Source organism: Pteropus medius, unplaced genomic scaffold (assembly GCF_902729225.1).
Source record: "Pteropus medius unplaced genomic scaffold, Ma_sr-lr_union100, whole genome shotgun sequence".
Classification (NCBI taxonomy): Eukaryota; Metazoa; Chordata; class Mammalia; order Chiroptera; family Pteropodidae; genus Pteropus; species Pteropus medius.
The window spans coordinates 755,231-768,436 of record NW_024350926.1 but is presented as its reverse complement, the minus strand read 5'-3'; the positions used below and the strand labels follow the sequence as shown (position 1 = coordinate 768,436).

At 35.1% G+C, this 13,206-nt stretch overlaps 1 protein-coding gene across 1 annotated transcript in view; it reads left to right on the top strand.

The window, feature by feature from the left end:
- The window catches only part of CYP7B1 (cytochrome P450 family 7 subfamily B member 1), a 154,037-nt gene that overhangs the window by 122,815 nt on the left and 18,016 nt on the right, over positions 1 to 13,206 (top strand). The window contains exons 2-4 of the mRNA XM_039841749.1: positions 755 to 891; positions 7,623 to 8,210; positions 8,679 to 8,885. Of these exons, the coding sequence (XP_039697683.1) occupies positions 755 to 891; positions 7,623 to 8,210; positions 8,679 to 8,885 (932 nt within the window). The remainder of the gene's footprint in view (positions 1 to 754; positions 892 to 7,622; positions 8,211 to 8,678; positions 8,886 to 13,206) is intronic.

Here is a 13,206-nt window from a genome sequence, read left to right as displayed (position 1 = left end):
CTAGGAAGAAATTTTGAATTCCAGTTTTGCTAGGAATATAGGTCAAAAAGGAAGAAACTTGTTTTTTAATTAATAGTATTTCAGTGTTTCATTGAACATGCTTCGTATGTTAAAAAAGTCTTATAAAATTTAACAAATATTTCTATTCATTGGTAGTTTGAATAAAAATCTTCATAAAAGAATATAACAAAATATACTTCCTGGAAACGATGTTGATGTTTTTATTGTTCTTAATAACATAAAACATTTTTCAAGATTACTAATTGCCCATTGAATGGACACTGTAACTGAAAATTTAAAAAAAAATTTCATTTCTAAGAAAAGATTGTTAATTGATATTTTTCTAATTACATAGTTCCAGTCGAATAGATATCTGATAACAAAGAACTTTATTATGGCCATTAAAACACCTGACATCTAACACCCAGAGCATAGCAAGAACCCTCAGACACAAATATTGACTGAATATATCTGTCATTTCAGCCAGCCATTTGGCCCTTACAATATAAAATTTCTTTACAAAATTACTCACCAAAAGCTCTGAATTGAACTGTCTACCCCAGGGCCACACATACTAGAGGCTCAATAAACACATTTCTATGATTATATAGGAGCCATTGAATAAAACAATAGGAAAAAAGCTGTGCAGTTCATCCAGTCCACTTCTAGACTGGATTAATAACCCACATGTATGAAAATAAGAATGATGTAATTTATTAAATTTACTTTTTATAATTATTATTTTTTCTTATAGAAGACCTGGCGAGCCTCCATTGATAAAAGGCTGGCTTCCTTACTTTGGACAGGCCCTGAAATTTAAAAAAGATCCCTTAGGCTTCATGAGGACTCTTCAAAAGCAACATGGCGACATTTTCACTCTTCTCCTTGGGGGTAAGCAGCACTTCATACATCATAATTCCTCACTTGTTCTTGAATGTCGTTATATTTTTCTCTAGGCAAAATATGGAGTATTTGTATATTATTGTTTTATTTGTAGAGCTAATACCAAGGAAAACTATTTTTGAATATGTAGTTTATTTACTACATACCCCAACCTCATAGGGATAAGAAGGGAAGCTGCAGTGTTCTTAGTTCATCCTCTCTAAGGCCCATGCTGTCCAGATGTATCGCTATCTATTGCTACATAACAAAATTACCACAAATTTAATGACTTAAAACAACTGGTCTTATGTAGGTCACTTGTGTGGCTTGAGTCACCTGGCTGATTGATCGGGGCTAGATGGTTCACAGTGGCCTTATTACATGTCTGGCTGGACGTCCTTGTCCACATGCTATTTCATCCTCAAGAAGACATCCTTACGTGTCAGCTGGTGTTTTAAGAGAGTAAGAGGAATAGTTGCAAGGCCTCATTACAGAACCTCACTTCCACCACATTCCATCAGTCAGAGCAAGTCACACGCCAGCCTGGATTCAAAGATAGGGACGTAGACTCCACCCTTCCTGAACAGAGTGGCAGCGTCATATTGCAAAGGAGCACCTATGGGAAGAAAGCAGGAATTTATTGTGGCCATCTTTGTACACAGTCTTCCACATCAGCTTATTACCTGGGCTAGCTATTCCTTTTCTTGGCTTTTGTCTGTCCTGTCTGTGCTCTGAAGGCTGATCTCTACAGACTAGATTGTCCGCACTCCTCTGCCCTCTGACTTCCAGTTGGGTGTGCTGGTGAGAGAGCCGGAAAAGGCCGTGTCCCAGCTCTGCATCTCTCACTGAGCTCTGGCAACACAATTCATTCTCAAGATTTCCTGTCCTTCCTAAGGAAATTGAAGACGTCAGGTATGATCTCACTCGGATCCGCACGCACCTACCAAATGTACCATGTCTTTACCACCTTTTCCCCAATTTCAAAGAATGTTCAAGAAAATCCATTTACCTATCTCCATGACCTTTACTTCCTGCTTCCTCTGGGTTGGCATTTTATTATTTATTCCTTCCACACATGTATCTTCATTGTTTTTCTCTCACAGGTCTTTATCTTTAGTTTATAACAATGCTTAAGCTTCTCCTGTACTCAACTTCTGGTTACTTTTCACTTCTTTTTTTTTTCCTCTTTGACATTCAAATTTTTCGAGAGTTACCTCTATTTGCTACCTCTGGCTGCTGATCTCCTAGATCCTCCTAACCATGACCAGCCTTCTGCCTTGCTGACGTCAGTAATGGACCCTCACCTGACGAAATCTCTCCACCTGGTTTGACAATAGCGGTCCTTCATTTCTTCTTGAAACTCTATTTCTTCATTCTCTTGACACTGCACCTTCTGGTTTTATCGATGACTTGGTGCAACCCTCATCTGGGACATCTTTATGCTTGTTTTATTCTTTAGAATAGTATGTTCTATTCATAAAGAATGTTGGTACTTTCTTCTTACTGTAATTACTTTGCTGAGTATCGGAAGCAACATTTTGTACGTAGAGTGACTTCGTTTTAGGGCTACCATTTTAATGTAATCTGAAAACAATATGATCTAGCTGAATGAAATTGTCAGCATGGTTGAGTTCTCAAATGAGCGGGCAATGCTCCTTCCATCACAACTTTCTCTTTTGCTTGGCAGCTGGGAAGTCTTCTCAAAAAGTAATTGTATGCACTCTGATTCCAGAAAAAGTGAAATGGGAAAAAAAAATCATGCATCTTAGAAAGAGAAAAATCACAGTATATAGCATAATCCATAATCATTTCCTTTATGTCAGAATGCTGTTCTTCTCTTCTTGAGTCATCCTGAAAAAAATGACTGACATTGACTCATCATCTGAGGCCATAGTCACATATCACTTCTTCCTAAAAGCCTTCACTGACCATTTCCACTCTCCATGTTATGTTGATTCTTCTTTTCCAGGCTCCAATTACTCCCAATATCACTTCAGTCATAGCATTTAATAAATTGTGAATGTATTGCTAATTCACTTGTCTATTTCCATTGATTACTTTCTAGCTCCTCTATTGCCAACATTTACTCCAGAGCTCAGCACGACTGATTCACAATAAATATTTGATGAGGAATTTCCCAATACCTTAGAGCTGATAAAATACTTACTATAATACAAATAAAGGCTATAAATAGTATTTATATTCTAAGTGAGATTTACACTTCATAATGCAAAACTATATTCTTCACTTTTAAAAAAGTCACTCTTACTTTAAAAAATTAAGCCTTATGTTTTAATGAGCAGATACAACAAATTATTGAATATTTTAGTTCTCCTATTAAATACATTATACAGAAATAACCCAAGTTGATTAACCAGAAACCTGTGGCAGATTTAAATAATTATATTCACTTTTCAAAAAACAACCAATTTCTGCTGACACTTGATATTTTAGTGTTAGTTAGTGAGAAGCTTGCTGAAATTTCTAATGTCTAAATAATTTGACCATTGTTATGTTCTTGAACTTGAGAGTAAACAACCACAGTTGAATATGTGCTACTACTTCTCTTTGGCTTCTTACTAGAGTTTGAATAAATTCCTGTCAAGATATCCCATTAACATTTATGGTTCTAATGATCAGTTTGCAAAATAGCTCATTTAGAAAATGTGAAGCGAGGAGCAGAGTCTTCTGCCCTTGTCCCATAGTGTGATTTCAGTGAGTATTATGTTCTTGCACGATGAGCAAATGATTGTCATCCCAAAACGTCTCAAAGGACATGGATGTCATCTTAATAAAGAAATTAAAAGGTACATCTTTTCATGAGAAACCACGTAAATTCGTGACCTGTCGCAGAAAATAGTTCTCTAATTGGTTCTGTGTGGTGGTGCAGCGGAGTCATTTTCCCCGGATGTCATCTCAGTGAAGCACCACTGTACGTCATTGTCAACAGCTAGCGAAATCTCCCTAATAGGAGGGAGAGTGTATAACGTAGCCAACCTCATAAAATAAAAAGTTAGTTCATATTTTACTCTTCCAACGAATATTTTCAACTCGAGATAAAAAAAAAACAAAAACAAAAACAAAAACTTATCAAAAAACCAGCTAACCATGGAGATTAAAGGCTTATAGTTATGGAAAAATTCTTTAAAATTCAAATTTATCTCATATTTGGTGATTAGGCATTTCTATTCCAAATAGTGAAATAGTTGTTCTGAATTCCTATGGATGCATCTCTGTAAAGCACCAAATATCTGAAATGAAAACATCAAAATTCAATTTATAATGATCCAGATGTCAAACTTCTTATGTATATATGACAACAATGTGAATGACTTAATTTGTTTTTTAACATTTACTGACATACTTTGCATCATGTAGCTTTACCTTCCTGAAAGAAATAGTTTTGAAGGAAGTGAAAAGGCAGGTGACTTAGTAAAGGATTATGTGCAAAATATATAGGAATGCTAGAGTAAATATCTTGAGACCTAGTCAGCTCCTATAAAAAGGAAGAGAATGAAATTATCGGCAATGAAGGCATTAAAAATTTGACCCTATTTCAAATGCAAATTTGCTGCTCCCAAGGATGATTATATATATTCATGTATATATTTTTTGCAGAAGTGAGCTGCATTTTGACTTGTATTTTAGACAAATGCAAACTCTGATATTCTTTAAATCAATATTTGATATCAGCTGCTGACAGCAGTCCTTTCTCTTTTGAAAGCCTGGCAAAGGACATAGTTTCTACCTTGTGATCTTTGTGAACTAGGCCACTTGCCTGTTGACACACTTGGCATCATTTACATAAAACCACACCAGAGGAAAAGTTAATTTTGCTCCAAGGATACACGGCCTTCAGAATAACTTTTCAGATTTCCTTTGTTAAGAAATTTAAATCCATTTTATGAATGTATATGTGTTTTCCTAACTGTCTGATTAAAGATTACAAAGAAACTTGGTTTTGCATCTCACATTAGCAGATGGTAGACAGATGGTTTAAATTAATATTAATTTTGGAAAACTTAGCTTAAATTGTTTATACTGAAGATTAAAAGTTGGAAAGCCAGCTAACATCTCCAGGGTTATTAGTACTTCCAAACCCACTCGAAAAGCAAAATCCAAAAAATCAAAAATGTCTACTTTTAAAATAATTTACATCTTACTCAGAAAGTACATAAAACACAATGCCTTGATGTTGAAGAAAATTAAAATAAGAATGAGAAAGAGAAAATACATATCCTGGAATGCGAAGGGCTTTGAAAGCATGAGAATTTTATCTACATTTAAATTGCTTTAAACTAATCAGTAATGATTTTTAAATCAAAGAGCCTATATGCAACAACTGCTTATTTTAAAAAAATATATATTAATAACTGGTTGCAAGCCAGAATCAACGTTTAGCTTTTATCCTCTTATGTGAAACTAACTATAGAGTTTCTTCCCAAATTCTCACCCCCCAAAAAGAAAAAGAAAGAGAGAATATATGAGTATTTGTAGCTCATGCTGTCACAGCTGAATATAGTGTTGTCTTTCTACTTAGATTTTGATGAATGTAGAAAATTGGCTGGAAAAATTTCAAAATATTCTCTAAAAATCGTGTTTTGCAAACTGAACCTTTTAGCCATTCTCTGAACTTTAGTGACAAATTTAAAATAACCCTAAAGATATTTAGTAAAATCCTTTCATCTAGTGAAAGGAGAAAAGTAGGAATCACCACCTGTGAAAATACACAGCTTTGCCTAAAATTGTCTTTTGCAAAATAAGGGAATTGACTCTTTTTTTTTTTTCAATTATTTGTCAGGCAGATGCTGGAAATTTTATTTAATTAAGCTGCTATGGTAAAGCAGGTGTCATAAAATATGCCCAAATCCAGTTGAGTCCTTTTTTTCTTTCCTTGGAGGGAAAATAAATGGAGTTTATTTTGTAAATGCAGCTTTGGGATCTGACCAGAATGAGTAGTCATTTCTAGCTTCACTCTCATTCTTAGATTGACCAGTCTCATTAAGTAAATCAAGGGTAAATGGAGTGAAAAAACTTAAGTCATATGATTTATTTTTAATTGTGTTTAAAAATTGTAAAACAAAAAGAAAACATTTATTTTGTTTCTAGGATTAGGTTGAAAATTATTCAGAACTTTATCCTAAATTTTATACCAAATCGACTGTAAGTTCTGTGATGCTGTCAGAGTTACCATAAATAACAAGTGAGAAGTTATTCATCTAAGAAAGCTACACACACATACATGCACACACACAGAGGAATGATGAAGTAAAGAGGAAAGTGTAGACGATCCGACACACTTTACTGTCTAATTATTTATCATTTTTCTGGAAGACAAGAAATAGGCATTAAAGTGTATAGGAGCATCTAAACTTCACGTGTGTTCTTGGAAAGGAAAGCTTTATTGAATGTTGTTAATGAATACTATCTGCGTAATATGTATAATTAGAAAGAGTCTTAAAACAGTACTCTAGTGAGAAAAATCAGCACTGCGTTCAGAAAAGAACAGTGCATGGGCAGTGACTTCTTGCCACTACAAAGGCAGGGTGATCTTGGCCCTTGACCTCTCTTGACTTTCTTCAGCTTTCTCAACTGATAAATGCCTAGGGGGTTGGGATTTGGGGGACGGGGGACTAGGAACTCTCCAAGGTTCCTGCCAATTTTAAGATACAGACCATAGGATGACTGTGTTCCTCAGTGTGCCTCAGTGTGCCTTTATAAGAATCACTTAAGGCCCATGTCAAATAGAGACTTGTAGGTCCTACCTCCAAACCTTTTGATGCAGAATGAGGCAGGCATCTGTATTTTTAACCAGCACCCTAAGTCTCTCAATCGAGTAAGGTTGGACAACACTGATATATGAAAAGACCAAATGTCACCACCTCAAAAGACCCTTTCTGATAACACCTGAAAACAGAATGAAGCCGACTGCCTCCCTTACATTGTGTATCACTACGTTCCTCTTGAGATATAAAGATGTAAAGAAAAGAAACGAGATCCAACCAAGTGTCTAGATCTCGATAAATGTTAAATGAATGTATGAATGGTTGCATGGATGAATAAATGGACAGGTTCTAGTTTGGAATCCCATTTCAGTTACAAATCAGAATGTGACCTTGAACATGTTATTGAATCTTCCTGAGTCACTATTTTCTCATCTATAAAAATGAAAATGCTGGTGTTTGTGATTTGTTATTAGCGTTGAATTAGTCATTCATTTGTGAGTAGCTGGTTCATACCATATCGTCGTTTATTTTAGTTAAAATTATTGTATCCAATCAAAGCTAAGATGTTATCAAGTATGAAAAAGCTCTTTATGAAGTATAAGTAAATAATCAGTAATAGAATGGCATCTTACCAATTTGATTTGTTCATTTGTTTGCTGTTTGTGTGAAAAAATGTGAGAAGCGTTTATGTCAAGGGATTCTGAGAATATTTAAAGGATAATTTAAATATTTAGATACTTTGTTAAAATAAAAATTTGAAGGGTACACTATCTTTTTAATAGTCATTAATTTGGCAGAATATTTCACTTCAAGCTTCTAGAGATTTTCCCATCATCTTCCATTTAAAAAGCAAACATGTAGTGAACCTTTGAATGAAATGAATTTTTACTAAACTTTGCGCCTTTCTAGATGTTACCTATTAAAACTTTTCTAATTTCGATTAAAATATTTTCAAATTTTGGGGTAGGCTGTTTGTTTTGCTACCAAATGAGCTTATGTTCTCGTTTCTTTTAGGAAAGTACATAACATTGATTCTGGACCCTTGCCAGTACCAGTTAGTGATAAAAAATCACAAATTAAGCTTTCAAATGTTTACTAAGAAAATAATGAAGAAAGTGTTTTCGATCCAAAAGTTGATGACCAATGATGACCTGAACGATGAGCTTCATGACTGCTATCAGCTTTTACAAGGGAAATCTTTGGATGTTCTCATGGAAAACACTATGCAGAATCTACAACAAGTGTTTGAACCCCAACTATTTAAAAGCACAAATTGGGACATGGCATATCTGTTGACATTCTGCAGCTCAGTAATATTTGAAATTACATTTACAACCATATATGGAAGATTTCTTGCTGGTGATAGGAAAAAATTTATTACTGAACTTCAAGATGATTTTTTTAAATTTGATAACAAATTCCCATACTTAGTATCAGACATACCCATTGAGCTTCTAGGAAATGTCAAGTCTATTCAAAAGAAGCTTATAAAATGCTTGACATCAGAAAACATAGCTAAGATGCAAGAATTGTCAGAAGTTGTTCAAATGAGGCAAGATATTCTGGAGAAATACTATACGTTCAAGGATGCCGAAATAGGAGGTAAGAAACTTCTGAGTGATTACTTGTCTAAAATAGAATAATTTACAATAGACCTTTGAAATAAAAAGACAAAATGGCGACCTTGAAAATTTTTATGCTCTTTCTAATTGGCTAATGATAAAATGTTTTATTCTGAAACAACCCTCTGTGATAATTGATTTTTTTTTTTTTTTGCTGAGGTGTTGAAACAAGATACTTAATGGTGATAATGAGAAAGAGTATAACTAAGCTGCATTTACTCTTCTTAGCTCATCTCCCACCTCCCTACCCTGTCCTCCCCCCCACACACATTACATTTTAAACTATTCTCATTAAGCAGAAAATTAGACTTCAGAAGCCTATTGGTCCTCATTAGCATGCACTGATCCTTGGCTGGGTCTGTGTCCTAACATCTTTTAATTAGCACACTGCAAATCTAATCAGTGTAATAAACGCTATTAATCTTCCTTTTCACTTATTTTCTCCCAGCACATCATTTAGGCTTTCTCTGGGCCTCTGTGGCAAACACTATTCCAACTACGTTCTGGGTGATGTATTACCTTCTACGGCACCCAGAAGCTATGGCAGCGCTGCGTGACGAAATTGACCATTTGCTGCAGTCAACAGGTCAAAAGCGAGGGTCCGGATTTTCCATCCACATCACCAGAGAACAATTGGACAGCCTGGTCTACCTAGGTAATTTATTTGTATATGTTATGAAGAAAAGAAGGTTACTTCTTCGCAAACTCAGTTTATCTCTCAAAGCTGTTTACCAAGAGGTGGAGGACACAGCTGCCTAATTGACATAATAACACCCATTTACATCAATTATAAATTATGTAGTTTATAGCTGTAGATACTCTCATTGCATGTAAACATTAAGGCCTAGGTAATTAACTATGCGAGGTATGCAAAAGGCTAGACCAAAGCTTTGCAATTATTTGAAAAAAAAGTTTCTGCCTATTAAGTCATTTGATTCTGAGCATCTGTTGGTGTGCTAATGCTTTCCAAACACTGCTGCTCTATCTCTACAAGAGAGGTGTTCAGGGTTTGAACAAGAAAGTATTTTAGAAATGCAACTTATGTGTAAAATGTATTTATTCTACCCTAAAATGGTGTCTATATTTTCATGCAGAGATTAGGATGTTTTATACAGCTTGGAGTGTATGATTCTCAAAAATGTAGTACAAGTGATTTCTGCTGATAGTTGATGATTTAAACATGCTTGGGGGTGGGGGAGAAAGAAGGGAGGGAGGAAAAAGAAAAGCCGACAACCACAAATTACTCCTTGTGAAATGTCAAATATTTTAATCCATTGTGCACTGACTCACAAAACATGCATGGTCACTATTTTAAAGACGTTTGAGGTCGGGAGTGACAAAACTTTTCCTGTTTTTATACACATCTGTATGCCGGAGACATGAGCTTTTGATGACAGTGGATTGCATTCTCCTTTACTGGTTTTGATAAGACCACCATCATTACATGATGAATTTGAATTCCCAAAGTGAAATTCCACATCAGCGAGTTATTCTCTGTTCCTTCTGTACTGATATTTCATCCCGTGGGATCCTTTACTGTACGATATTCCCAGCCCCTTTGGACAAACACAAGAATAAGTCTTTATATCTTTGTTGCTTTGCTCCTTTGACAATGCAGGCAAGTATTTTAGCCCATGTTGGCCTCAATTTTTATTTTCTAAATATGTTCCAGATTTTTGGTGAGAACTTCTGGGTGCAAAGGCCCTACAGGTCCTGACCACTGGCTGGCCTTAAGAAGAATGGCCCAAGACATTCTTCACACTGGTTAGAATAAAACCCATCAGAGGCAATTCCAAGAAGCTCCCTTTATACTGGCCATTGGGTAGCTCGTTTAGTCAATTAGGAAAAATGTGACACCTTGTAGTTGGCTGTTTTTAGCATATATTATCAAAGTAATTTTACATTTGCTTGGAGAAAGAAAATAATCTCAATATTATTAAAATATAAATATTATTGTATTTTTCTTTTGAGAATTATTGAGGAACAAATGAACAAAATCTGCATGAAATACTTGCCTTTACATGGATACACAGTTTTTTCTGGATAGGAGATTTATAGTTCCTGTGAAGACCAAGGTTGCATTTTCTATATATTCAAGTAATTTTGATTTCATTTATGAATTAGATGATGTATACTGGGAAGCAGAGCAAATAAACTTCAAGGGATACGTGTTTGTATTCTACAGACAGTTATTACTCTTAAAAATTTGGTTGAAATTCATCAACTCTCTTTTTACTCTCAAGTGCTCATTATCGAAAGAAAATATCATTTTAAAATTGTGGTATTAAAGCAGAAAAGTTTTAAATATGTTCGATCAGAAGAAATGGCAAGTTCCGGAGCTATAATTTGGGTCCATTTAAGTCCATAGCTAGAGCTAGGGATTTTCATCCTCAGAGCACTCATAAATGTACAGCTCACTTACCAGCGCCTTTATAGCCTTTAGCCATCTAGAAGGTGGACCTCTCTTCAGGTTGACCTCAGTTACCAGCAGAGGCCAGGTAACCTTCATTATGAGAAGTTAATTTCCAGAAAATAGTGTGCGTTTTTAGACTGGTTTTTGCAGAGTGAAGCAAAGTTTTATGTAATTCAGTGATACAGCAGATAACCTCTGCATCTAGTCATAGTTCAACCATATTTCTGTATATCGAAAAATTATGATCTATATGTGCAAAAGCCAAGGTTTACAGAGTTAAATATTTACAGTGCAGCACATGGTGTGAGTGTATGTACTTCTCTTCTCTTTAAGGAGACAATTCTCTGTATTCTAAGTACAACTTCTTTTTAAGGAGATATCTTGAATTTTTATTATTATAAGAAGAAAGAACATAAGGATGAAATGAAAGGCTGAATGCTGCATTTTTTTTTTTTTAACCAGGACGGAGAAATTTGTTATTGGAACAGCAAAGGGAAAGGAGATATTTTTTTACAGAGATACTGCATGTCAGCATACATTTATTATCTAGCAAGATTGAAAAGGAAAGTTATAGTGCCATAGAAAAGGGTGTCTTATTCCTGAACAAGAAGTATTTCTCCTGTGTAGAGTGATCATAGAAGACAGAGCCCAATGGAGTGTAGGTGACGCAAATCACAGTGTCTGTCCTACTGACCTTCCTGGCTCAATCCTGCAGGTCTCGATGGTCTCACATTTCTTCTGACATCAATATACACTTGATGTCAGTAAAAGTTTAAATGTGTAACATAGAGTAGGCTTTTAAATCTCAAGCCCAAAGCAGTCGTCTGTTGTAAGAGGTTGTAAGGGATTTAGGCTTTTATCCAATGCTCTCAAAATTCTTTCTTTAAAACCACTCTACCCTTGTCTTTTAAGGAAAAAGATAATTTTATGTTTTTATATGTTTATTATGTAACTTACTGTAAGGATTCTGCTTATCAGGATATCACTAAAATGTTATGTCAATTTAGCAAGGGTCTCTACGATTAAATTTAAATTTTAAAATAAGTTAGTTAATAAATACAATGAGGTTCAGATACCTGTTACATAGGGCCTAAATCTCAATAGGAGCAGTTGTTGATAGAATGGAAGTTTGAAAAACTCTAAGAGGAAAGGAAGAGATAATACAAGGAGAGGAAGATCTCAAAAGTGAAATTTTGATACAGAGATAGCAAATAATCTTGAGTCCTACTTCTTACTTCAAGGTTTACACGAATAATGGATGTAAATAACTTAATAAAAAAATGAATTCAGTGAATGTTATCTGTTGTTATCACTAAAATGATATTTAGCCTCAGTGCCATCCCTACAGTGTTAAATTGTTTTCTTCATTTTCCAGTAGTTGTGAACCAAGCTGGTATCAAATTCCAGTCCGCCCTGTCCCACAGGAGGGCTCTTTCTGAGTAGCACACGTGGAGAGAGCAACTGTGCTGGACTCTAAGAAAGAACATAACACAAAGTGGATTATGATTCCTGAACTGCTTAGGTGAACTGCAGACACCCAATTTTGTTCAGTTACATATCCCCAAAATGAGAAAATTGCAAATATGGTCCAAGTGAGGGATATTAGAATAAAAGGAGGTGCCGTGAAACTAGCACTGCACAAAATTTGTAATACTTTTTTAAAGAGGAGATCATATATTATAGTAACTCTAGAATTAATAGCTTACAGTGATTCTCCAGCTAAATTCTATAAAAGACTCTAAGTCCATTTTTGTGTGTGTGAGGAGTTGGGGAGGAGGGAGAAACAGAAACGATTAGTTGGAAAAAGTACAGATTCTTTAATAACAAATAATAATAATTATTAGGTAGAGCCCATATTAAATCTATTAATGATTTCAATATTTCGAAGCAGTTTTATGGACTTGTATTGTTTCATATGATCTTCACCAAGATACCAGGGAACTGGGAGAGCTATTATTTTTCTCGTTATTTTGATAGATGAGAAAATTCTCAGGTGCTAAATAACTTGCCTGAGGTCACAGAGGTAAAGGAGATAGTCGGGACTTTAATTTGGATTTTCTGTCCACACCCAGGCTTTTCCCCTCTGGCTGATACCAGAATCATCACAGTCCTTTTCCTTTGTCCAAACTGAGAGGAAAGAGGAATTCTTTGTATCTCGATTCAGCAAAGCCAGCCGTGTTCTGCACATGGACGAGATCTGAAAATGCAGGCTAGATGATGATAGAGTTAGCTGTATTTTTAATTTCAGGATGAGACATTACAAATAAAAATGTTAATAACGATTATTTTACTATGTGGCAGGCACTGTGCTAATTACTTTACATATATTAGCTTATTTAATCCTCAAGTATTTTTATTTTCATTTAATTATTGGATAACAAGGTTCAGAAAGGTTAGTTAACCACCCCAAATCATACTACTAGATAGTGGCAGAGGCAGAAATTGATGCTAGATCTGTCTAACTTCAGCGCTAGCCCATAACACTGTCGCCTCAGGGAAAAATTCTCTAGAGATGTACCGGAGACCTTGACCACTATTTTTAACAAGGATGTGTATCACTAAT